This window comes from Chamaea fasciata, unplaced genomic scaffold (genome assembly GCF_029207755.1).
Source record: "Chamaea fasciata isolate MVZ Bird 193981 ecotype frontalis unplaced genomic scaffold, bChaFas1.0.hap1 SCAF_9, whole genome shotgun sequence".
Lineage (NCBI taxonomy): Eukaryota > Metazoa > Chordata > Aves > Passeriformes > Sylviidae > Chamaea > Chamaea fasciata.
This window is the reverse complement of record NW_027094094.1, coordinates 19,329,038-19,356,023: the sequence shown is the minus strand read 5'-3', so window position 1 is coordinate 19,356,023 and position 26,986 is coordinate 19,329,038. Positions and strand designations below refer to the sequence as shown.

General features: G+C 53.8%; 1 protein-coding gene across 2 annotated transcripts in view; it reads right to left on the bottom strand.

The window, feature by feature from the left end:
* Window positions 1–18,875, bottom strand: part of PSD (pleckstrin and Sec7 domain containing) — a 37,484-nt gene extending 18,609 nt beyond the window's left edge. For both annotated transcript variants that reach the window (XM_066191313.1, XM_066191312.1), the window contains exons 1-5: window positions 18,708–18,875; window positions 14,864–15,755; window positions 14,681–14,783; window positions 13,563–14,031; window positions 7,794–8,237 (exon numbers count right to left, since the gene is read on the bottom strand). In XM_066191313.1, the coding sequence (XP_066047410.1) occupies window positions 7,794–8,237; window positions 13,563–14,031; window positions 14,681–14,783; window positions 14,864–15,631 (1,784 nt within the window). In that variant the 5' untranslated portion in view covers window positions 15,632–15,755; window positions 18,708–18,875. The remainder of the gene's footprint in view (window positions 1–7,793; window positions 8,238–13,562; window positions 14,032–14,680; window positions 14,784–14,863; window positions 15,756–18,707) is intronic.
* Between the last annotated feature and the right edge of the window lie 8,111 nt (window positions 18,876–26,986).

Sequence of the window (26,986 nt, the reverse complement as noted above, 5' to 3'; positions counted from 1 at the left end):
GCTGCCTGCCACAGGGGAGCCCTGCACAACACTGACAGGCGGCCTCATGCCCCGGGGGGCTCTCAGGTGCCATTCTCTCCACCTTCCTGTCACCCCCAGCCAGCATGCTGGGGAGAAGCTGCTCTGCACTCAAACCTGTGGGTCAGACATTTCCCTGGTGAAAGCAGGTACAACACTGCAAGTCCTTGGAGAGACGTGCTTTGCTTGGACCACTGCTGAACTCAGTGGTGCCAGGTGACTGTGGTAAGACCGGGATGGGTGGCTGAGGTAGATCTGTGCCCACTTGGCTCCAGTCCTCCCCAGGAAGACTACCCATCACTCCAATGCACCCTGGTGGAAGCAGCCACAAGAGTGGTCACAAGGTCACCATGAGATCACCAGGTCTGACTCCACCAGCTCTGGGAAGCTGGGCAGGCAGCTTCCAGCATCACTGTCTGCATCATGAGCACACCCCATCCTGTGGGCAAATCTCCCACCTCCCTAAAAGCTCTTCTCCCAAAACAGCCACATCCAAAGGTGCTGTTGGCATGAGCCCTGGTGCCTGGCTGTGCCTTCACTGTCTGGCAAGGTCAAAGCTGCTCTAAGGGGTGCCCGCCAACAGAACAGGCTGGGTGCTGCTGGGCCAGTGCTGGGCACACACCTGGGCCCCACTTCAGCTCCTTGCGTGGCTGCAGTAACTGTGACCTCAACCAAGGACAGAGGTCACAGGCTCTCTCTGATTCCCAGAGGCAGAGGAGATTAATCCATCCCAGCAGCTGGCACCTGCCAGCCATGGGTTGTGGTGACTGCATTTTTTTTCTAAAATCCTTATCTGTTATCACAAGGGCACAGGCACTGTCCCCTTTGCAGCCGAGCAGTTCCAAGGGTGCTTTTCCAGCCACAGGCTGAGCTACAAAATTCAAAGCCACCCCTCCAACACTCCCTATGTTCTAACTGCATCTCCAGAGCAAGTGGCTCCTCAGTTACCCTCTCAAAATCTTTTAATTCTTCTCTGCACCATCCCTAAAACTCCCGATATCCTTCTGGACCTCATTTATACTGCTGAGAGGTTGACCTTCCTCAGATGGCCAGTTCCTGGAGTGTCCAGGGACAAACCTAGAGCTCTGAATCTGTCCCCATGACCTCTTTTTCTAATCTATGGTTCTCAGCTTTCCTATCTAAAGCTGAGCATCCAGGCATAGGGCCATTTACAAAATCTCTCGTGTCCTTCAATACCTGTATCTCCCTGCAGGATCCCAATCTGTGACTACAATTCCTGCCTTGCTTCTTGCACTGGGCATGCAGGGATCTCAAACCTTGAGTCTCAAAGTAGCTCTACCAGCAGAATCTGCTGCTCCCTCCCTCACCAAGTGCCAGTATTGATTTGGTGTTTTACAGCAAAGCATAACCTTGCTCTCAGGATGAGGCACTATTCAACCATGCCATGAAATGGGTTTTTTTTCTAGCACTCAAGGCACTCTCATGCAGTCAAATATGGACAGTCAGCCTCTGTAGGCTCAGTATGCCCCCTTTGTGGTACATATCTGCCACCACTCAAAGCCCAAATTGGCTTGGAGAACATGCAGCTTAAAGACAGAAAAACAAGAGCCCAATTCTCAAGTAAATGGAGAGCAGAGCAAGAGACATATCCATGTCTGAGGTAATTGAGGTTATGCTAATTTTCTCGCCAATGAGCTAATTGCAGGTCTCAGGGTGAGGGTTTTTTGGTGTATTTAGTAAAGTGACATTTTAGTTTGGCTTGAAGAAACACTGAGACAATATTTTTTACATTAAATACACGCTTATGGAATAAAGATCAAATCTGATATTATGCAAGTATCCTCAGTGTGCTTGAAATAAGTCATTCCTGAGCAGACACAATGCTAGCTCATCCCTCTCCCTGCTGGCACCACTCATGTCACTGGGAGCACAGGTCCCCCTGTCGCCTCAGAGGTGTTTGCTAGAGCCCAGTGTGCTGCAGTGAGGCACATCTGGGGGTCTCTGCAAGGAAGGCACGTGATCCGGCACAGGGCTCAGGGCTCACCCTGGGACAGAGGCTCTTCACTGACCACTTCCCACCCCAGCTCAGCAGAAGGACTTCTTGTGCTCCCTATCCTGGAAAGCTGCTGCAGAATCACAGTTCTGCTCAGAGCCACCATACCAAACACACTGCTTCGTCCAGGTCAGATGGTGCTCCAGGGCCCAAATGTTCCTTCTCAGGGCCAAACACTCCTTTCCTGGAGTTGGACCATCCTCTCACCCCAATATTCCTTCTCCAGCTGACTACCTGGAGCCCAGAAGCAGGGACCACAGTACCTTCCCTGACTGCAATGCAGTGTGTCACTGCAGGAGTCCTGACATCCTCTCCACCTTCCCACTATCAACCAAGCTTACTTGGCACCATGTTCACTTGGTTTTCCAGCGACCAGGAGCAAATCTTCTCTCCTGGATGTGGAGCACCAAGAAGGCACTGGTTCTGCAAAGCCATGCCCAAGGGGCTGACCTTCACCTCCCAGACGCCAGCAGAGAGGTATCTGCATGGTGGGACCCTTCCTGCAGCACCAACTTGTTCCCAAGGAGCTAGGGTGTGCTCAGTTGAGCTTCTGCGCTGTCCAGGTTGGTCCTGACACAGTCCCAGGCAAGACACCTGCTGCAGGAAACTCCAGACCTTTAAACACAATTCAAGTACTTCTTGCTCCCCACATGAGGCTGGTTTCATCCTACACTATGAAGGGACATGGCAAGGAGCCTGGTGCATGTCCACAGAGGACAGGTGCATGAGGCAAAGTAGCACCCTCTCCTCAATTCTGGAAGGCCCACGTGCATAGCTAGATGCTCATTGTCTCTGCCAAGCAAACCAAGCCTGCCTAATGTTGCTGCTCAGAATGTACCAGACCGGATCTTTGGCTGAGCTAAATGAATGCAGCTCCCTCCATCGGTCTCAGTGGAGCGACTTTGATTTATGACAGCAAAAATCTGGGCCAGTTAATTCCTCACAGAATTGAAGTTAGGGCTGGGAGGACACTTGAAGGTCAGCTAGACCAGCCTCCAACCACAGGCGCGGCTGGTTGTGCTTTCTGGCAGCTCTGGAGCCCAACAATCACCCAGCCAAAGCAGCACCCACCCGCATTACTGCTGACAGATCCAGATAGGACTGAACTTTGGGCAGCTGTGCCCCTCCTCAGTCTTGTTTCTCTGCAGACTTCCAGAACCTCCCCTGTAGCACCAGCATCCTCTGGAGATGTCTATTTGTCCTCCATCACCCCATCCCACCATGTTTTCTTGTGAGGGACACAACTGCTCCTGCAGAGGACAGGGACTGACACTACAATCCCACTGAACAATTTCTGGTACCAGCTGAGAGCCTTAAATATCCAGTTACTCACCTGCTGGATGGAGGGTGGTCTTCTCCCTCAGAGACACAGATGCCATAGGGTCAGCACAGGAAAACCTGGGTGTCATGAACCCTTGGGCCAAGAGCGGTCTAGGGGCTCGGAGTCAGATCCAAGAGCTGGAATTAATGCCTGACACATAGGGCTGTATCCCACAGGTATGTACTGCTGCTCATGCCTCTACAGACAGACCTCCCAACCCTGGGATCCCCTGTCCTTTATGCCATGGTGGGCTGATGTGTTCTGTGTCCTGGCTCCTGCTGCTCTTCATGGCTTGACACGGCTTGCATCGGGGAAAATTCCCCCCAGGCTTGTCCTTTATTTCTTCCTGTGCCAATGCTTGTGGGGAGACCTCTTCATCCTGCACCCTAACCTTGTCTCCCTACTGTGCTATCACCCCAGCCCACCCCATACCTCCCTTCCCCTTTCTTCATCCTTTCCTCAATGTCCACCTTCCTCTGCTCAGCTCTCAGCCTCAACCTCCTGCATTACACCCCGAATCCATCCCCACGGGGCCCCAAACTCGGCACAGTCCTTCAGGGCATCCTCACCAGTTTGCCCAGTGCTACCTGGGAGCTCAGACCAGCTGAGAGGCTTGCGCTGGCCCCGGGAGGGGCGGGGCGCCGGCTCGCCGACCGCCGCAGTAACAAAAGGAGCCTTATAAAGAAAGGCAGCGGAGCTGGCTGGCAGGCCCCGTGCTCCAGCACACGCCGGCAGCGGCGCTCCGGCAGGGACGCAGCTCTGACTCCCGGCGCGTCCTCCGCCCGGGGCGGCTGCCAGCGCCGCGGGCTGCCCGCTCCTCCCACACAGCCGCAGCTCCAGGGCCGAGCTCTCCCTCTAGCGAGGCTCCAGGCGCGCTGCCCTCGCCGTGGTCTCCGGCCTTTTCCATGGGGCGATTTGCAGCCCCGCCTTTGATGTCGCTTCTGCCGCCTACCCTTCTTTCTGTCCCGCCGCAGGCGAGCCCCGATGAGGTCCCAGAAGAACTTGCCTCGCTTGGGGGGCGAGTCACGTCTCTTCCCTCCGCGGACAAACCTCAGGGACCGGCATGATTGTGCCCGGGGCCAAGGCTGGCTCCAGAAGAGTGGGATTGCAGGGAAGTTGGGGAGCTGGATTTCAGAGGGCTTGCACCCCCAGAGAGATGCAGGTTGCCAATCTACATTCCTCCAGGGCTGATGCCCCATAGTGCCTACCTGTATAGGACTGTGCAAGCCCGGTGTCCCTCTGGACACCTGCTTGCACCCAGCAGCTTGGCCAAGTCCTGCAATTTGGACCTGCAGTTGCAGAAGGCTGTCTGTCACCACTGAAGCAATCTCTCTGCAGTCCCCAGGGCTGCCCCAGCTCCTGCCCCACCATTTTGCCAGCACTGCATCTGTCCCAGGCTGGCCTCCCTGGGTCTGCAAGGACTCTCTAGCCCTGGGGGGCTCTGCCCCCGCACATGCTTTGCAGAGGTCTGTCATAGCCACAGGGACAACCTGCTTTAACTGCAGCTCTCTGCCCATTGAGGGCAAGGGACCTACACACTTTCACCTCGTGCCCAAATCAGGTGATAACCTACTAACAGAGCTTATGCTGGGGATGTCACTGCTGTGGGCACGGCAGGGAGGGACTTCAGTCTCTGCTCTGTCCCTTTCAACCAAGCCTGCTGGAGTAAGTGCAGGCAGCCCAGGGGAGGCCTTTGTAGGTCTACACTTACACATACTTCCCACATACAAGGTCAAGATAAAAGCATGGTCTTCACTATTATGTGTTGAGGTACACCAGAGCCTTGGAGCAAGGAACAAGGCTGCATGACCCAAGGCCACTGGCTGTGGGGGGCACCACATCAGCCCAGCAATGCAGAGGCATCACTTATTGGCCATTCCTGCCACTGAGGGAGGTGGGAAGTCACAGGCTGCAAGGCTGTCTCCAACCCGCATGCTAACCCCAACTATTGCAACAGTTAGTAGCAAAGCTTTTGGGGACACAAGGAGGACAGCCACAGGGCAGCACATGCAGGCCTAGACCCACTACTGGCATTCATCACCAATCACACCCTGCAGCCTGAGGTCACCTCCGCCAACCCTGAGACTGCCAGACAGTGTAAAGCATAGTCTTCACCACAGAGTCCCCCTTCCAGGGGTCCCCAGTCTACCTGTGGTGGTGGCAGTCAGTCTGTACTGCTTGTGACCATGGACAGTGGTGAATGCTGTGCTCTGGCTCTGCTGGCACAGGTGATGATGCACTGGAGCGACTGCAGATGTTCCTTAGCTCCTTTCCTCATCAATTTCCATTGAACACCCCTTAGTGGGAGAACTACAAGGATAAGCTCTGCTCTATCAGATCAGCCCTGCAAGGTATCAGGATCTGCTGATTCCAGTTCATGAGAACCTTTGAGCAATCAGCCCAGCCACTTCTTCCTCAAACTACTTGGGAATCTTCAGCTTCATGGTCAGCTCCACTGAGAGTCTAGAAAGTTGGTAATACCAGTGATGGGGAAGAGGAAACTTCTTGGACCTGTCCCTTGTCAGAAACCCCTGCCTCCTGAGGACTGATCCTGCAGATGATGGGCTGTCTCAGACCCTGGTGCCACAAGCATTCCCTGCTTCCCAACCTAGTTCCTGCTTCCAGCCCCAATCCCCACTCCTTTTTCCTGTACCAGATGGCAGGTTCCGACCACACCTGCCTCTCTGTCCACTGCTGCCTATGGGACTTTGAGAGGAGGCTCACTCCATACGGGGGGGGCAGAGAGCTGGACTGCTCCCTGCTGGGGGCCTGCAGCAGGACCCTGCTCCTCCACACCCCATTTCTCACTGTCTTTCCTGCAGTCTCTGCTTCAGGCCACCACTGGAGCCAGGGCACCTGCTCACCTGCTGCAGGGCAGCATGGCAGATCAGAACAGTCCAGGACATGGACAAGAAACAGGGCCTGAACTGGACAAAAAGAAGTGCTGTGCAGGGACCTACTGATAACCAAGGGAATAGTTTCTAAGCAGGGAAAGGTAGTTGCCTGGGACTCTGCATGCATGTGTAAGAGAAGGTGAGACTGGCAGTTATGGTGCTATGGGAAGCCCAGGCCTTGGGGTTCCCAGGCCAGGGAGTACAGTGGGGGCTGCAGCTGCATCTCCCCTGTGCTCCTCTGTCACCAAAGCAGAGCAAATGACAAGAGGCTCAGCAAAGATCTGGGGCAGCTTGGGGGATATACAACATCCCTCCACAGCCTGTGTTGCAGCACTGCTCTGAAACCTGAGCTAGCAGGCGAGTACAGTGCCACAGTGTCCTCGGCACTGCCTGCATGCTCTGTGCTCCACTGACTACAAACCAGTGAGGAATAATCTCTGTTAAGCACCTCCTTGCTGCTCCTGCTGTCAGCTGTGTCTCTGCACCCTCACACCTGCCTGTGCCCCTGCATTGCTGTGCTGTGGTACAATGGCATCCCACGGACAGTTAGTCAGATACTGTCCTTTTGGTTTCTCCAGGGTGCTGTGTTTCAGTCTCTTGCCTTGGCACAGGGAATAGGAAGCCAATTTTTCCTGCAAAAAGCACTGATCATGGCTGGACACTGTCACCCTTCACTGCCATGTGCCTCCCAGACACGACCAGTTTTGCTGCACAAATCTTGTCAGACTTCTGTGCTACCACGTCTCTGGCTTAAGTGTCCCAAAGAAAGGGAAGGCCTAACCCAGCTCCCCTCTGCCCCCAAAGGCCCTTGGACTGACCCAAGGGCCACAGAACTGATGCAATATGCCACCCCCCTCTCTTGATTGCAGACACCAGAGAAGACACAGAGCTTAGATCTCCACCTGGCCACCCCAAGCTGAGCCTACAAAGATAGCACAGACTGTGACCAGAAGTGACAGATTTGGTGTGGAAAAGACCAAAGCCTGGAAAGTGGATGAGGGATTCAGGATGCTCATCTCTGCCCTCCATCTTCCAACATGAACAAGGCTGAGGAGCTTCAGGAAGCCAGAACAACAGGCACAAATCCACGGGACTCTTGTCTTTAAGAAACAAATGGCTGTGGTGCCGATGGCAAGAGACAAAGTCCCCAGCAGGGAAACGCTGTCAAATTTCTACTGGTAGTCAACTTCAGACTGGCCTCTCCCCATACCATCGCAGATTCTGGACTGCCTTGCAATGAAAATCACCACAGGATTGAAGTTCTGGCATCCCCTGCTTGCTTGGCTGAAGGAAACCTCACAGTCCTCCAGTACCTACAAAGCTGGCAAAGATGAAAAAGGAGTTGTGCTCCCATCAACACACCTACCACAATACCACGGTGATCACTGGCCTGATCATCCACTGCCTAGACAATCTAGCACATGCAGTCCTGACCCTTCCCCAGCAACACAAGTTAGGCTCTGGCTGCAAACCAGACCTCACAGCATCAGACTCCACATCAAGCCTTAGTGGCCCAGCTGGACAGCAAGCAACTTTGGTCACTCACCTTGTGTTAGAGGCCAAGGGAGTGCCAAAGCTGTCCTCTGAGTGGCAAGGGCTGTGCCGAGTACTCTTCCTTCGTCTCCCCCGTTCCTCCTCCCTCTCTGTCCAGGGGGCATCTGTGGCTGAACTGGTCCCAGAGTCTGGCTCTAAGTGCGCCAGAGGAGCAAAGTTCTCCTCAATCACCTTGGCGCTGTCTCGGATTTTTCCCTGTATTTCTGGGGTGAGGGTTGGGAGGTCAAAAGTGAAAAAGGTCCCATGGGTACGGGCTGGGGAAGAAAGGATGTCAATGGAGTCCAGGCTGGTGTAAGATGTGCCTTTGGCTCGATGGGACTCCATGATGTTCTCAAAATGCTTGCTGAAAGAGTCCATACCATCCTTGGAGAGGCTGTGCCCTAGAAGGAAGGGCACCGGAGACTTGAGCATACCCTGTGTATCTCGGTCCATGATCCTAGAGGGAAAACAGTGAGAAGAACTCATCATTGAAGAGCAAGGGATCAAAACTCCCAAACAAAAGCCCACACACTGCTTCAGAAGGGAATTGAGAAGAGTAGAAATCTCTTCTGAACATCTGTAGACCACCAAGGAAATGCCTTGCCTGCCCAAGACACCATGGGAAGCAGGACTGGGCTGGCCTCCCTCCAGACATATGCTTCTCCTTTAATGCGCCACAGACTTTTGTTCCTTTAGTGGCTCATCCTCATAAGAAGCTTATGAGATGGCTCCTGCTCCCAATCACTTGACTTGAGCTTAGATCCAATAAAGGGCTCAAGTACGAGAAGCAGGATGTGGTTCATCTCCATTTCCAACCAAATCTGGAAGTGGCTGAATTTTTCACGAGCCTTCAGAGCTTCTATGCCCAAAAAGGCTCCTCCTGAAGCTGCTCAGGACAGCATGACATCTTCCTCAATGAACACTTCACTGTGGTCACTGAGTACTATGCTCAGAGCATGACCAACACTCACCTGCAAGGTCTGCTGGCTGTTTCCACAAGGTGATGCTGAGTCCCAGGAGACACGTGTGACTGAGCATAAAGTGATATTAAGCTCCAGGTTTCCCCACACAGCACAGAGGGAGCCTCACACCCTTCTCTGGGCTTGGGAATCTGAGCTGACCCATGTCCTAGAGGCCATGATTGGTCCTAGCTCATCATCTTATCAGGGATCAGCCCCACAGAAAGGACCAGCCTGTCTTCAGTGCTGGTCTGGATCCAGCCCAACACAGAAGTTTCTAAACCCTGAAGCCTTGAGTGTTTTGTCTTGTAAATGAGGTGAAGTACAGCCTGCCCACCTACCTAACCACGTGACAACATGGATGTTTCCAACCCAGAGAACATAAGTGCTTCAGCAGTACAAGCACAAACACAGCCCTAAAAGCCTACTTTACTCATAAGCTGCTATCATTTTATTGAAGCAGCAGAGGAGCACTTGTTATGCCACTCTCTTCTCTGATTAAAGGAGAGGAACTGCTCCAGCCTGTCATAACATTTGTTATGAACAAACAGCTTCCTACAGAGGGTTCAGAAGATGCGTTGCTGTAGCACACACCAAATTATTTTCGTTCATTAGCCTTCACACGCCACTCAGAAATCTCACCCCAATTACTTCAGCAGGCCAAGAGCTGGCAGCTTGACTCCTCCAGAGTGCCAGCTGGTTTCAAGGGGAGTGCAGTGAAGCCAGACACAGGTAGGCAAGGCAGAGTGCAGGCTGGTCTCACCCATCCACCAGTGTTTCCCTGGCTCTGCAGCACCACGTGACACTCTTACGATTCCTGTAGGAGCCCCAGGAGCAGCCATTTCTGAAGTGGCTTTTGGTGAGGACAAGGCAGAAAAGACCTTTTTAATAACTACAGATGTGCTTTACAAATGCAAATGTGCATTCTCCATCCTTCTTGCCCAGACCCATGCTACTAAACCAAGCTAATGCTGCTGACCATTTTGCACCTTGATTCCAAGAGGAGGACGAAAACTGTGCCAGGGAAGACAATGCCAGCAGATTGGCAAAGGCATTTTGAAAGGAATCTTGTTTCCAGGTGGGCTCATTTTTGTGATCAAAATCCCAAATCCTGGAATCTTGTTTCCAGGAGAGGTAGGTGTGCTCATTTGGTGTGATATTGCCACCAAGCCACAGAAAAACCATGGCTGGTTTTGTCCACACCATCCAAGCTCTGGAAACAATGTCTTCACCCCAAAATATCAAGAACAAAGCCATTCAGTTCCAGAAGGATGTAGTCGCAGCAGAATGGGAGCGATATTGCCTGCTCAGACCCAGATGCTTCATTAGCCCCTGCTGCACTTCCCAGATCCTCCACGCTCTGCCCTGGTCCCCCAGGAAGGGTCACTGCACTGAGACCAAGCCAGACAAACCCAGCTGAGAGGAGCAGAGGACAGAGGGAGATGCAGAAGCTGCAATCGAGCATCTGTGCAAGGGTGACAGGCAGCAGGAAAGCAAAGGTTTCCAGCCTTGAGCTGGTGCAGGAGAGGCAATGAGCCTTCCTCAAGAGAGTGCCAGGCAGACATGGAAGGGAAGCAGATCCGGGAGCCAAGAGCGCCTCAGGCAAGGCTCTGGGTATGGGATCTGAGCAACTGGGTTTCTGATGCATCTGACGGCTGATGGAGGGGAAAGGGCTTGCCTCACTCTTGCTGCCTGCAGAGACATGGTGCTGCAGAGACATGCCATCCCTGGCAGTGGGGAAGAAGACAGGAAAATCTCTCCTGTGGCCCTCAGTGGTTTTAACTCTCTGCTACATGCTCCCGTGACCCTCCACACCCCTAACTCACCCATGCCCCATTCCTCCAGCTCCAGGCTCCTCCAGCCTGCATAGGCACAGCAGCTGCTGTGTGAGGATCCCAGCTCAGTTCAAAGTGAGACTGTTCAGCATCGCAGGAGCTGCGGGTACCTCCCCTGCTCATTGCCAGGCCCCTGCCAGCATCACCCTGAGCGTCCCCTCTGCAGCCCAAGCCTGGTGCTCCATCCAGGAGCATCACCCCAAGCTGTGGCTCTATGACCACTTTGGGCTCTGGGACAACACATCAGAGGCTTGATGCAGGTCAGGCACATGGTTAAGCATTTGATGAGATTGAGACCATAACCATTTTTCTAATCCTCAAGAAGGTTTGCCCTGTGGCTATTTTCTTGCCAGCAAGCAGCAAGCACAAAGGCTCTGGAAAGGCTTCCCAAGCAGCAGATCTAAGGGCTTTTCTAGGCAAGGCTTGCAGGGAGAAAAGGCATCACTGCCTCCCATCAGCCGTCTGTGCTCTCGGGGGAGCAGAGCATTCCCTAGCAAAGCCTCTTCTCTCTTATCACCCCAAGGCACTCATGCTGAGGGCCAAACCAGGCTCCTTCTATAGCTTAGCCATCATGTCTGCTGATGCTCAGGGAGGAAGGGAATTGAGCCTGCTCTCGCTGACAGGTCTCGGCTCTCTGGGACTAATAGGAATAAAGACAGTAAAAGCTTAGACTAGTCATTAGAGTCAGTAGATATAACTCTGAATATATTCAGGAAGCAGATTTGCTGGAAGAAGACAACATTTCTTCCATCGCTTTTCATGTCTTGTTTGATTTGGAGGGGGGGTTGGAATTTTTTTCTTGCTGTTAGCATCCTCTCTTATTTTGGGAGGGTAAATCACAAAAGATGATTCTGAACTTTGGCCAGAATATGAAGCACAACAAGGTAGTACCAAGCCAAAGTCCCCCTTGCAGAGGGTGCTAAACCCTTAAAGCTAGATTTTTAAAGGGACATACATGTCTAATAAAAGCTGAAAATCAGCATCCAAAGGCACTTCAGTGTTTTTTTAGGGCTGGTCCTTCCCAGCAACCAGGACAGGCCTGGAGTTCAGCAGCTGCTGCAGCAGCAGAATGATGCCAGGTCCAGGAACCCAGGGTGGCTTCTTCATCCCCCCAGCTTCACCCACCCTCCCCCCCGCCCCGGTGAGCAGGCAAAGCAGAAAGCTTGAAGAAGAAGACATCAATACTGGTGACTGGTAAACAGGGATAAGGACTGCAGCTGCAGAGCTCAAAACAGTGTGTAAGCAAAAAGCCAGGGCTGTGATGCAGGGACTGAACAAGCTTGCAATTTGAGCCTTGTGATTTTCAAGACACTGTCTACAGGGTCTGCACTTACCAGGGAAATATTCAGGGGGCTACAGGGGAAAAAAACAACTGGTCTACAAAGAAGCCATGCCAAATGAACATGACACCCACATATATACATTGGTAATTATACTGGGAGCACCATCTTTTTGGAGCAACAGTGGTTGTTTACACATCCAAGCTTTCAGCACTGGCTGGGAAGCTACAGTACCATGTCTCAGAGGAGACACAAAAAACAGGTCTAGGCTTACAGCTCATACAACTCACAGTGGCCTCAAAGATATTTGGAAACAAAATAACACTATGTAAAAAAATTGTTAGAGCAAATTGAAGAACTTACAATAAATTTATACCTTATTCAAACATCAACTTGGAAAAAAAACCCCCACACTACAAATGGCTTATTTTCAGCTTTTCTCTAGAACCCACATTTTTGAGAACAGGGTGGCTGACACATATTTGTCCCCTCCAGTGCAGATGCAAGGGTTGGACAAACTGACAGGAGTTCAGCTCCCCTTGAGATGCATGCCTTCCCTCCTTGTTAGCTCAGCACCTTCATTCTTTTCCTTCCCAGTGCAGGGGCACTACTGTATTAATGTATTATTAATGTATGTTTTTCATTATTTTTAACTTCTGCTGACATCAAAACCTCCCTTTTCTTTTCTTCCACCTAAATGCTCCCCACCTACCTTCTGCACAGCTAGGTGAGTTCATGCTACCACGTGGCATCCCAGCATCACCCTGGTTTTGTGTTTCCCAGATGAGACCTGTCCTTACTCCTTTAGAGCATTTGCTGATGATGCTGAACCTCCTCACCTCACTCAAGACTCTTGACAATACATATGTCAGAACATGACTGCACAGTGCCTTTCCCCTCCAGGTGGCTGTCCTACACAGTGTTCTGGACCTGATGATGCCCATCACTCTTCATGATCAAACTACCACTCCAGCAGAAACTCCATGGGCAGAGTTTCATGCCACCAAGCCAAAATGCTATCTCCTGTATGTGCTAATTGCCAGTGCCTGGTCCAGGGCAGCTGGGAGCACACTTGCTGCCCATGGGTACTCAACTGAGTGATAATCTTAGTGCCACCCACTCCATCAGCCTCCCAGCACAAGGTGTTTTGCCACACATGTGAAAAATGACATAGATGGCAACAAAATGCTTTTCTGATCCCAATGTATCCTCTACGCTATTCCGAACATGGCAAATACCTAATGAGGCTGAGCAAATGGAACTGCTCTCACTGCTGAAGCACAGTCATCTGTGGGGAGAAGGACAGCCCAGCAGCACCTGGCTTCCCAGAGTCGCTCCAGGACACAACCTGTGCTCTGGTGTCCTGACAGTGGCCACCCCAACACCTGGCAGCACCATGGCAGGACTCATGCTGGGAGGCCTCGACTCAGCTGGGCAACCTGAGCTGCAGGGCTCACCCCAGGCAAGGGAGGCCCACGGCCCAGTGCCCAGCACAGGATCCCCTGTGCTGGCTTACTCTTTCCATAGGGCAGTGAGAGCCCCCTCCCAGTCCTGCCCCCAGCCCCGGGACCCCATTTCACCCCCATGCACAGCTTGCATGTTGCTACTGGGATTTTTGCCTCAGACACTTCAGCAGAGCTTGTTTTGCCATGCAGGGTACAATAAGGAGGGTGAGAGGAGCTTTTTGCCCTTGCACACGGAGCCTCACCTTTCCCTGTTTTCCTTCCTCATCGCCTCAAACACCTCATTGTCCTCGTCCACATCCCTGTCCTGCAGCCCATCCTTGGAGCAGCTGGTGCCTGGGACGGGTGGCTCCTCCGGTGTGCTGTTCCTCCTGCCTGGCGTGCCCACAAAACTTGGGTTGCTCTCACTGTCCTTCTGGCTCTCAATTGCTGAATCCACCTCCTCCTTCTCGGCCAGGATATCATCGATGTTGGTTTCACGATAGCACCTCAGCGGCACAGTGTCCAGGTCTGTCTCAGAGTACTTCACTGTCCTCCTTATAATCCCAGTTTCACAGGAGCCAGACTTTTGGCTGCTCAAAGGAGACACTTCTATCTCCACCTCCACATGGCTCAGGCTGTGCTCAGGTACCAACGCCGGTGGCTCGGCCGGCAGTGGGGAGACAGACTTCTGGGGGAGTTCAGCCAGGGGAGTGGAGTCGGGGGCAGAGGAGCCTGCAAGGAAGGCCCAAGCATTCAGAGCTACAGGGAGCTGCAATGGGGAGCTCTGAGGAGCTGCTCCTGCAGCACCACACACACACACACTCCCTCCCACCCCACGCCTCTACCTGAGAGTGTGGTCATGTGTCATGGAAGCATATAAGCTTGAAAAAGACCTCCAAGACCGTCAAGTCCAACCTTTGACCAAGTACCACCATGTCAACAAAACCACAGCACTAAGTGCCATTCCAGCTGTTTCTTGAACACCTCCAGGAACAGTGACTCTACCATGCTGAGGAACACAGGAGAACAGTGAAGAGGTGGCAGAAGGAGAAAGAATGCGAGAGGCAGAGACAGGCTGCCAGCTAGTGCATCTCCAGCCAGCCCTGAGACCCCATCCAAACCCAGAAGATCATCTGCAGAGGCAGCCAGGGGCTCTCTGTCACCTCTTTTGCATGACCACAGGGGACTTTGCAGGGAGGTTGGTACATGCACGATCTGACCCCAGGAGGACATAGGCTGACCAGTCTTGGGGGAATCTCAGCTCTTTGTTGGGCACTGAGAAGACCCAAGGGATGGGCAGCCCCAGTGTGAGTCCTGCCAACAATACAGACTTAAAAGAAGGGGTGGGCCACTCTGATGGCATCCACCTGCAACTTCTCACCTGTCTTTGGGGTGTCTGAGGAGCCATAGAAGAATTCCCACTTGGCCTTGGCAATGCGCTGGGCATGGGCAGAGCTCTGCCGGGGATACAGCCAGGTGCTGCCCTGCAGAGAGGAGAGCAATGAGTGGGCAATGCACCCTCAGGGCAGAGCCCATGTCCAGTGTGTGAGACTCTGATACCTACCTGATGTCGGGGCTCTGGCTTCAGGGGACTCCTGGCAAAGGTGGGGAACTCCTCTGGCAGCCCATTGGATAGGGATCGGCAGAGGCAGCTGGTGTCGAGGGCACAAAGCTCCTTCCCACAAGGACGTGTCCCCCCTGGGGTCCTGCCCCCAGCCAGGAGCGGGTCAGACGCGGAGGCCTCCAGCTTCAGCGTGTGCAGGAGCCGCTCCTGAGGCAGGGGCTGGGGCTGGGGGGATCCCCCGTCCCCACCGAGCTCCAGACTGCGGCTGAGGCTGTAGGGGCCATTCTCCCAGCGGAGATGGGGGGTCGTCGGGCAACCCAGTGTCCGCACGCTGGCCTTCTCAATGAAGCGGAAGGTGACCACAGAGCTGCGTCCCTCTGGGGCTGGCGGACTGCGGCTGCCCAGAGAGGCGATAGCTGGGCTGGGCCGGCCCCACCGTGGGGTGCAGGGGGCAGTGAGTCGCCCCGTGCCTGGGCAGCTCCCGCTGCCGAAGGGCGCCGCCTCAGCAGGCCTGCGGGCCAAGGAGCCAGTGCTGTTGTAGAGGCCGAGGGGGCAGCGGCGGGCATCGGGCGCCAGGCCCTTGCGCAGCAGGTGGAGGCGGCCGGCGTTGAGGTTGGGGCTGAGGCAGGGTGGGGGGCTGCACCGCCCCACCTCGGGGCTTCCCTCCGCCAGCCAGGGCCTCCGGCTCACCCTGCGGGCAAAGGGCGGGGGAGAGGCGGTGCAGGCCTCCTCGGCGTGGAAGCGGACAGGTGCCCCTGCTTGGGCCATCCTGCCAGAAGAGGGCACAGAGGTGTCAGGTCCAGAGCCCAGCAGGGTGGCACAGGCACAGCAAGGCAGGTTCCCAGCACCCCTGAAATGTCTGAGAAAAGAGGCGATGCATCCTCAGGCAGCCCTGAAACAAGGGCAAGGAGCTGGTTAGGGAAGGGAAGGAACAGAAAAGAGTCTGGGGCCATGGGGGGCGACAGGCCAAAGGTGCCCCGCCCTCAAGGCAGAAGAAAGATATGCTTCAGGTGAGACAGCCCCCAGCAAATCCCCTCCTGCTGCAAGAAGCAGGCAAAGTTCATCAAGAGCATCACACCAGCACCACTGCAGGGATGCTGGCAGCCCTTTGCTTGGTCCCCAGGCACCCAGAAGGTTTGCTTTCTCCCCAGGGTGCGAGGATGCTCAGGCACTTTCCCCACAGTTCAGCACCCCAGACATTGTGAAAGAATGCATTATAAAATGGGTTTCATTCATTCTGCTTTAGGCTGAATATATTTACTACCCACAGCCTACAGCCTACTAAAGTAAGGGGGGAAAAAAGTATCTACTGTATCACTGAGACATCCTCCAATTATACTTACTCAAGGAGTTTAATATGAGCAGCAAGGGCAAGGAGCCACTCTGTTTGGAGGTCAGCCTGGGTTTAAACTGTGTCACAGCAGTACATGTCGCAGCCACTACTGATGGCGCAGACAGAGCTGTCAACACCAGTAGATTCAAAAAGCAGTGGTAACAGACAATCCCAGCCTGGGGGAACACAGCAAGCCTGTCCTGCACATAGCTCACTCGCCTGCCTGTCTCTGCCCAGAGATCATATACCCAGAGATGAGACCACAGCAGCAGGTGGGTGGTTGCAGGGAAAGGCAGGACCCAGAGCCCCCATCAACCCCACTGGCAGGGCTGCTGACATTTTTCTTTCTCCCAGTGGAGCTAAAACTTGTACTTATCCTTCCCTGAGCTTCTTCCAATTCCTAATATGCAGAGAAGACTTTGCCTTGGCTGCTTGTGCCTTCTGACAGATGCTAAGATACTGAGCCCCTCACTTTGATCATTTGAAAGTGAGAAACCATATGCCAGCTGCAAACAGGAAAGCATGATTTTCTTCTCCCTGTTTCCGAGTGCAAACCAGACAGGATTCAATTCCTAAAAGAAGTGGGGCTGAATTCTCAAATGTTTAGTCTCCAGAGATGCACAGACAAAACTATTAATGAAATAACCCAAACTACACCGGTGGGGTAGGCGCCCATTTATCTGCACTATTACACTACTGAAAATATCTGTCCTGCTGAGCAACAGCAATCTCTAATTGACTCACTGCAAATTTTATTCTCCTGATTAATTTATCATTTACTGTTTTTACAATATTTTTCTCCTGTTATGGTTGTGTTCACATTCAGTGTTGCTGAAGTTAACTGCTAAATAATAAAGATGCGGGGTTTATATATTTCAAATTAATTCTTCTTTTTATCTCAATAAAAAGATTTTTTCCTTGACACATATGCCAAGGAAAAAACTTATCTCTAGGAATTGTTGGCTTTCACTGTAACATAACAAATCTACAAAACACAGCCTATCTCAAAACATGTGAGTTTTTACTAGAATAAATGGGATAAGCAGAATGTCCTCCTGGTTATTAAAACAGAATTATCAAATTTAGAGTAAAGGCCATGCCTGCCTTTGACCCACCAAAGCCGGATGACTACACCATGCAGTGGAGCAAGCTTTTCTTTATTAATGAAAGGTAAAAAAGCACAAATGCTACTGAGATGAAAAACCAGTGATGGAATGAGTGGCAGCTTCCTGCTTGCTGATTTCAATTGTGAATCAAACGGATGCTCCTTAAATCACTGCGATGAATGGGTTGGGCTGTAAAGCACTGGTGGGCTGGAGAAAGACTTGCTGGTCCCTCTGCCTAAAGGCAGGAGAAGTCCTGCAAAGAAAATCTCACAGGGTGTCTGCCTGGGCAACCCTGGGCATGCATTCAAAGAGAAAAACTCAGGAGCTGCAGTGTGATAGCCAGGGGCTGCACATCACTGGGGGATTAAATTTTTTCAATAAAACATCTTGCAGGAAACTTGTTCCTCCTGGCTATCTCTTTTAATGGCCAAAGCAATGTCCAGGGATGCTTCTTGGGCATTGCTTTGAGCCATACCCAGTGCAACAGGGGATGGCTGCTCTCCATGCAAGCACTTTCCTTGTGGAATGGGGTGTTGCGGAGTGAAGGCAGCAGGCAGCAGGAACTGCTTGCGCTGCGGGGGAAGCACACACCCACGCCACGGAGTGTGGGGACAAGGCGTAGGAGCTGGGGGAGGACGAGAAGAGATTGGGCAAAGAACGGGATAGAGATGGGAGAGGCAAAAGGTGCAGAGCTGGGCTTAAATTCACACGATGGGCCGTATTTGTGTGCTGGACATGGAACCCATGGCAGGGAATGGGGGAAACCAGGCTGTGGGTCTCGGGCTACCTGACGGGGCTAGGGCAGGACGGCCCCTGGGAGATGATTCTGCCCTCCAGAGGGACACAGAGCAGTCTGAGAGGATGAAGTGGTGACCGAAGCGGGATGCCTGGAGGCCCTGAGGCTGTGGGGCAAAGCGGTGACCTCTTTCTGGTGTGGTGTTTAGGCAGGGGACGTGTCCCCACCTTGGAGCTGAGGCTGAACATGCTCTTCACTACCCGCCCCCCCCCCCCCCCCCCCGCTCGGCTTCCCTCACCCGGCACCTCCCGTCTTGGCGGGATCAGCCCTGAGTGGATGTGACATCCATCCGGATGAGGAGGGAGCACCCCCGGCCAGGGGGGCCGGCGGAGCCTCCCGCCGCGATCTCCCTGCCTGGGCATCGGCCCCGCGCCCGTCCGGCCGCACCGGCACGCGGGGGCCGGAGCGGGTCTCGGCCCCGCCGGGTGCCACCGCAGCCCCGTGCCGCCGCCCGCCGGTCACCGCCGTCCGCCGGTCACCGCCGCCGGGAGGGCGCAGAGCCGCCCGGGTCCCTGCAACAACTGCTGCAACTTTCCCCGCTCGCCCGACGCCCCGTTTCGGCCTCCGGTCCCCGCCGCGCCCCGCCCCGCTCCGCTCCCCGCGTCTCACCGGCAGTGCCGCCGCCACCACCACCGCATCCTACGCGCCACTCCTCCGCGCCGCTGCCGGCACAGGGCGGCTCGGCTCGGCTCGGCTCGGCTTGGCCCGGCCCGCCCTGTCGGGCGCGGTACAGTACGATATAGTACAGTACAGTCCGGTACGGTACCGTGCGGCACGATGCCGCCGGCCGCAACCCGCCGCTCCCTGCCGCGCTAATCCCGGCCCGGGGCCGTCACTCCGCCCCGCTGACAGCCACGGCAGCCAATGGGAAACCCCCGCCGGGCGCCGCGCCCCGCCCCGTTCGGTGGCACCGGCACACGAGGAGCGGTCGAATTCACACCGGGGTGCGTGTCCCTGTGTGTGGGCAGGCTGGCCGGTCCCTCAGCCGTGTAGCATCCTGCACATGCTCGAGTCCCGGTGTGCACACCGCCTGTGCCAGTGCGAACCTGGCCTCGTACACTGACAGCACTGGCAGCGCGACCGCGGATGCCGGTGTGCCTGTTCCAATGCCACGCCACTCAGTCCCCGTGTCCTGGCATGCGTTTCTCCGTTCTTCAGCGTGCACATCAACATGAACGGCCTGTCCGTGCTCAGCTGCATGCAAGTTACTTTGTGACCACCGGCGCGTGTCATGTATGACCATGCACGGCCTGTGCATTGTGCTCTATGCCAAAGGGTACAGGCCTCCCCTGTGCCCCACCATTGCTTAAGAACCACGAGGATGAGAGGACAAAATCTGCTGTGTGGTCCAGGCTACCAACCAACATAAGCAAGTCCTTGCCTTAGAGCACAGGCTCCGTGCCAGGGACTTACCTCTCCAAAGCTCATCACCCTAAGCACACTACAGCCATGGGTGCCAAGGTGTTTCAGGCCACCAGGAACTTGATATCATGGTGTCAGTAGGCACCCCGAAGATGGTAAATGCCACATGAATCTCAGGAAACCACTTCTAGATACAAGGGCGGGGGGGGGGGGGGAATCGCCTATCCTTTGTCTCCTTCCTAGGCATGGGGACTCCATCGGCACCAGTGGCATGTGTGAGTAGAGCTCATATGGGACAACTGGGTACCAAGGTGAGGGGTGCTGTGGCAGGGCTTCAGAACCCTATGCTGCCAGAGCACTGAGTCTGCATGTGGCAGCCACTGGGACTGGCAGCCAGCACTTTGTGCCCTTACAGGTTGCCAGATCGATTTGCTATTAAACAGCACTTTATTACCTAGCCCAGCAATCATTATTAAATGTGTGTGAGACAAGAAGCCCAGGGGAGCTGGAGCTTCATGTGCACATTGTGTCTGCGAGAGAATTTGGGAAGAGCTGCCTCTCCTTGCTGCTTTCCCTGCCTGCGGCAAGCCCAGCTCCAAACTCACCTGCCCCCACTGTCACCCAGAAAGTGTGTCTCCTGTCCTCCCAGGCATTGGGAAAAAGCATCAGGCAGGGCAGACTTTCCTCATATTTAATGCATCAAAGTGCTGCCATTTTCTCCTTCCTTCTCCAGGCTCCTGCCTGTGAAGGGCCTCTCTCCCCCACACTGAGGACTGTGGGACCCAGCTGCCTTACACCCAGCCGGCTTTTCTGGCAGACTCCAAGAAGCTGGGCTAATTAGGGGCCTCACTACTGAAGGATCAATGACCTGATTCCTTCAGCAGCTTCTTGATGGCAGGAGGGCGGGGAGGGGAGAGGCTTTTCTCTAAGCCACAGCCAGAGTGACAAATTTAACCAAGTGGAAGAGCTCAGAGCTTTCCCAGTGTGTCCATACCAGGACAAGGCATATCTGTGCCTTCCTAGCACCTGCAGGCAGCCCTGCTGAGAGCTGCAGAAGGTAAGAGAGAGGTCTTTTCCTGCCACCCTGACTGGAGATCCAGACCATTCACAGAAAACACATTTCTGTCCAAAACATGTGTTCTCCCTGCTGTAGTAGTAGCTGTTGCTCTCCCTACAGTGTCCTGCTCCATATCTCACTCATCTTCCCACAGCCCTAAAAGGAAGATATGTCCACATACATGGGTCTGGCCAGCACTGACACAAGCCTCACTTGGATCAGGATTTTTCATGATTTAGCCCTGGCTCTCCAGATCCCTCCTGCTGTGAATCCCTCCCTAGCTGATGCAGGACAAGAGGGAGAAGAAAATCCCTTTGGCAGATGACAGAAGGGGAAAAGGTGTCCTCCACACTTCGCCTCCAAGCCCCAATCCAGTGGGCTTAGCTAGAGAGATAGGAGTGCAGTGCATTTGGAACCCTCTTTATTATCATTTGGGTACTTCAGGACCTTCAGTCCTTGCCTGCATGTACCATGTCCTTGCTGTATTAGAATCCACTCAACTCCATGTCATCCCTTTCAGCCTCCCAGGTCCTGCAACAGGGAGCTTCCAGGAGTTTTCTAAATATTGCCAGCACTGTCCTTGGTCATCTTCATAAGTCTGCAACACAGTTTTCCCTCCTAGAGGCAGAAGGGTCTGAGTATCATCAGGGCAGCATAATGATGAACTTCCAGCTTGGAAGAGATCAACCTGCCATGTCAAAGTGTCTGAACAACTGTACAGATCTAGGTGAAATTTGGGTGAAGAGGGGTTAGACAAGAGCTCTTTCCCCCAGCTGGCTCCAGGAGACGATCATGCTCAGCTTGCCCTAAGACACATGGATCAGTGTCTAGAAAGGTGCTGCAGCTGCAGCTCCACTTGGGGTAAACATTGTATTGCACCCCAGGGCTGCTTCTCTGAGCCTAGTGGGGCTGTCAGAACCATTTCCTCTCTGGTGTACGTTGTGCTAAAGGCATTGCAAAGGGTACAAGGGCATATTCTGCCTCACTGCTGCCAAAATCAGTGGGGCTATACTGTAGCCTCAGGGCGCAGTGTAGGTCTGCAAGGGGGGGCGACAGTCACTCCATCAGCAGATGGGCTCTTCTCACCCAACTGACTGGAAGCGTCATGGAAATAGGAACTCCAGCCACACAGGCGATGAGTCCCAGTGAAAGCAAGGGAAGCTGAACTCCCCTCACTTCTGCATTGAGGGCTCCAGGGCAACCAATTAGGTTGCATGTGTTGCCTCAGGGCCTAGGCATAACTACATGGCTCTAATTAATGCCTTCTACCTCCAGTGCCAACACCGAACCACATCCTAGTCATATATTAAAAACGCCATTGCAGAACAAGCCAAGCCTTTAATGGGCTGATGCATTTATCTGTTATTCCACTAGGCTTGCGGTTAAAAATAAATGGAGAAAATACCCTCCCTTGGACAGTCCTATAGAAATGCTGTTTGGCACCATAGTTGGGGCAAAAAGACAGTGCTGAAGATCCTTCCTGAAGCCCCTTCCACCCAAACCTGGAACAGGGGAGAGCAAACCTGTACTGTCCTTTGTCTCTTGCAGCTCCCTTGTGTGGGACACTCATGTGGGACTGTGGCAGGATTTTTCAGGGTGAAAGACATTCTAGAAGAGGATACAGACTGCAAAATGTCTTGCCAGAGAGAAGAGCCCATGTGGACTACAGTCGACACGAGGGATAGCTGCTGCCTGCCCGTCTGCCAGTGCCATGCCCAATGTCCCAGCTCCCTGCCTTGTGCTGCTCTCTTTTGCAGGAGGAACAGGGGCCTGGAAGAGTGGAGTTGTAGAGAGGTGGTAGCAAACGCTGTGTGCTGGGCTTCAGAATGAGCTGTAACGAAATATTTCTTTAATGCCCCAGGCACACCAGCTATTACAGAAATCCTCTCAGACTCTGTTCCAGTGCCAGGCAGCACCCGCACAGGGAACGGGCTTCCTCCTGCACCAGCATTGCTCTGTCAAGATGAAGGCAGAAATGACAGCATGATAAAACCTGTCCTGGGGATGTGGGAGGTGGGGCCTCAGCACAGCTTGAGCCATAAATAATCTCCCTACACAGCAGTTAGGGGAACAATTGTGTGGGAGTATCTCTTGGTAAAAAGATGCTCAGGCAAAGATGATCTTGAAGGAAAGCAAGGGATTTCTGAGTGGCGGGGTAGGCTCTCCAGTGAAGACAGAGCTTCCTGGGTGCCAGCAGGTCATTCACCAGACCTACCTCACCATGGTGAGTCACTGCAACAAAGAGACAAATTTAGACTGAAACAACCCAAATCACCCGTACTCTGGTGTAGCCTCCAAGGAAAGCCTTGTGCTGCAGCACAGATCTTTAGACTGCTCTCCAGTTAATCTATGCAGCAATAAGATGTGATCCCTTCCCCATACCTTCAGACTCAAGATTCACATAGGGAAAGGCGAAAGGGTGTAAAGGGAAGCGAGAGCAATGAATACAGAGTATTTTATGCACAAGAGAGACAGTAAGCCCCAGGCACACAATCTGACCCAGCACAGGAAGAACACAGTGACATACAGGATTGTGTAAAAAGGCCTTGAAGGTCAATTATAGAGGAGTAATTACAATATATCCAGAAAACTGAGCAAAATGGCTGTCATGGAAATGTGTGGAGACAAATGCAAAGGACACACTGAAAGCTTGAATGCAGGGGATTCATGAGTGGGATGCTGCAGAACAGCCCTGTATTTCCGTTTAGCTGGGAGCTTCTCATGCATAATCCTCTTTCAGCCTTGACTTGCAGAACTTGGTCTTACTTTATTTCTATTTATTTTTTTTTTTTAGCCCTGACTGTATAGTCAAATTCTTTTCTGAATAAGAAGTAGGAAGGTGGCATGTACAGGGAAGGGTTGAACAGAAGTCACCATGTGTTCTTGTTTCACCAGCTTAGAAATGGCTGCTGGTTACATTGTGCAGTCTCAGCACTGACTGACAGCAGAGCTTACCCTGTGAGCTCAATACCTTCTCCCATGCAACCAAGAAGTCCAGCTGTGGTCCACTCAAACCGTAGAGTGATGGGGGCTGTCAGACTTATCCTGCAGCCAGAGAAAAGATGGAACCAGACCCTTTGAAAGAACCTGGTGAGAGTCCAAGAAAAAACAGTGTTGAGAGGCTTTCCTGAACTTCTGTGGTACTGCATTCACTTAGGTCTCACATCTTACAGGATTGAATACTGCAGAGCTAATGGTGTCCTTGACAAGATCTTGACAAGTTTCTTGTCCCACTTGAGGCTAGTAGAACACTGTGAAGAAAATGGCCCCAAAGTCTTTGTAAGGCTAAAGGTGTTTAGCCAGCAAGGTGCCAAGCCATCATACAAGGTGATAGGTCCTAGAACGTTGGAATAATGTTGGCTTGGCATCATATTGATCTCCTAAAAATAAGTTGTTGGACAGCACTAGCTTCTGGAAACCCCAGCAGGCTTGCAGAAACCCAGCCAACCTCTGAATACACCTCTGACATGGAAATAACTGAATTTTCAATGCAAGGGAAAAGTCAAAAGGCAGAAGTGGAGGAGATTTGCCCATTATAGCTAGAAAATCAGGAACATCTCTGGGGGCTCTTCTAACCATGAAACTTCCCCTCCTTCAGGGTCCAGTTTCCTAAATCTCATCTCCACTTCCTAAAGGGTGAAGTGATGACCAAACTTCTCTAGACTCTTCAGAAGTATAGCTGTGCATCAGCACCACCTCGTAGCAGTGGAGTTGGCTGAAGTCTCTGTTCACTTCAGGGGATGTTAATGAGTGTGAAGATGCCATGCCCTGGCTCTGCAAGCTGCCAGCACCGTATGCTTCCAAGGAATATACAGGAAAGCTGTTGCAGCAGCAGTTGTTGTGAGCTAATCTGCTTCCTCCCCCTGGGGCTCAGCTTGGTCTCTCATTACTATGGATCAGCTCAAGGCCTGACGCAGTAGCCCTGTTTTCCCCCACAGGACATCAGTGGCCACTGGGATAACAGGAGTGCCAGGGAACTGAACAGCGTCCCCTGCGTGTTGAAGGTACCTGCGCAATACACTCCCCAGCTGTCCTGCAGGAACTGCAGGTGTCACAGCCCAGCATTCACCAGATCCAACTCAGAAAGCTATTTTGCCAGACCTGTTTGAGGTATCATGGACCAACTAAAAATGGCCATCCAACTGAAGCTTATAGAGGAGACTCAACTTTTACCTTTCAAGAAAATGCAAACCCAACTTTGGCAGAACATTTTCCAACAGAAAGGCAGAAGCTCTCTGCAAATCTTGATTGAGCAGAGCAGAACAAAACTCTGGTTCTTCAAGCTTGTCTGCTTTGAGCTGTCCCTTCACCACAAAGCTACAGTGGATAACACCCCCTCAAGCCCTGTACTGCAGTGCTGTACAGCCATTTCACTGCAAGTCTGCATATAGGAAAACTTGATAGACATGAGCACAAAAACAGTACTGGTTTGGGATCCTTACTATTGGCGTAGACCTAGGTTGCTGGCTTCACTGAACATCCTGATGGTGTAAATCTGTGTCTCAGCGCACACCTCTACAATACACTAACAGTCTCTGATGCTCTTTCTGCATCTGCAAACAACCTGTGGATAAAAAAGAGAACAATATGAACATTTCACATCAGGAAAGTATCCATAATTTCTAGTACCTCACACATACATCTCAATAGCTGTAGCCAGCCCACTGGCCAAACCCCTCACAGGCAAACAGCACTCAGGCCCTTGGGACATTTATAAATCTTGGCGGCCCTAACTAGTCTCACATCCAGCTTTCACCACTCCTGCCCATAGCCCAGTCATTCTACATATTAAGGGACTCTGCACTTTTCTATTTCACAGCAGGAAGTCAAGAACAGAGTGCTAACATCACAGGGAAAGAAAAAGCTATCCCAGGACATGGCCAGGGGCATTCTTAACTCCAACAGAAAATTTAAAACCCTGCATCACTCGTCCTTTAAATGAGAAATGCACTGTGCTAACTCAGAGAGCCACTGGAATCCTCGAGGAGCAGGTGCTACGTGTCCTGGGGCAGACAGAGTAGGTAACTTCCCCCAGAGGAAAGAAGACTTTTCCACAGACCAGGTTCTACATTTTGAGGAAATGAGCATAGCTGGGTGCACAGATGGGTCATTGCTTTCCAGGAAATTTGGGACCAGGGATTTATTTACTGTCTGTGGGCCCTGCTCTTTTGCCAGGTGGATTTTTTTTATAGCTTCTATGTCCGCAGTAATCAGCAGCTTGATGCTGCACGAGTCAGCAGGTCTCAGAGCCGAGACAGAGATGGAGTCACACGCCCTGTTCCGGCTCGGAGGTGTGGTGAGCGAGTGCCGCACCAACCCGGACCGGGTGCCCGCCGATGCCCGCTCCGCAAACCGGCAGCGGGGAGGAAGGAGCAGCGTCCGTTTCTACGGGGTCGTTATGGCAACTGCGCGGACAGGAGCCCGGGCTGCTTCTTCGCGGGGGCTGCGGGCAAGGGGAAGGACCCCGCCCTGTCCCCGGGGCTGCGGAGGCAGGTGGGACACCGGCGGAAGAGCCGGTTGGCAGCGTGGGAGGATGCGGGCTGGGAGCGGCGGGCCGCGGGCAGCCCCGGGGCGGGGACAGCTCGGTACCGGCGGAGGAGCGGGGCCCAGTGGCTGGCGGTCGGGGGTGCTGTGAGAACTGTGAGCCCCCGGGATTGGCCTTTCCCGGGGATCCGTCCGCTCCTGCGGGCGGGCAAGGGCGGAACAGCCGGCTGGGAGAGCCGCGGAGCCGGGCAGGTGGCTGGGGGGGCTGGCGGGGCCGTCGCTCACCGGCAGCAGCGGGTCCGGCTCCGCGAGGTGCTGAACGGACAGCGGCGCCGCGCCGCGCATGCGCGGCCGCCCGCCCGGGCCGGGGCGTGCGCTGGGAACCGGGGAATGGGAGCAGTCGGTGTGCGCTGGGAAACCGGGGCCACCGGGAACGGCCGCAGCCGGTGTGCGCCGGGGAACCGGGGCCGTGGGGAACGGCGGCAGCCTGTGTGCGCCGGGGAACTGGGGCCGTGGGGAATGACAGCAGCCGGTGTGCACCGGGGAACCTAGGTAGCTGCGGGGCTGAGCAACCGGTGTGCGCCGGGCAACTGGGGCCATGGGGAACTGGAGCAGCTGGTGTGCGCTGGGATCTCGTGTGCGCTGGGGAAACGGGATAGCTGAGGAACTGGGACAGGCGGTGTGCACTGGGGAACAGGGATAGCTGCGGGGCTGCAGCCACCGGAATACGCCGGGGAACTGGGGCCACGGGGATCTGGTGTGCACGGGCAATCTGGGACAACTGAGGAACGGAGACAGGCGCTGTGCACGGGGGAGCGCGTCCGCCCCGTGAGCTGGGGCACCAGGGCCGGTGTGCGCGCCGCGCCGCACCGCTGGGAGCAACCTGCGGGAGTCGCTGCAGTGGGACCTGTGACCACCGTGGCCCGCTGTCCCGGCCCGGCCCTCCCCGCCGCGGTCCGGTGCCCCCCGGTGCCTCTGGGCCGGT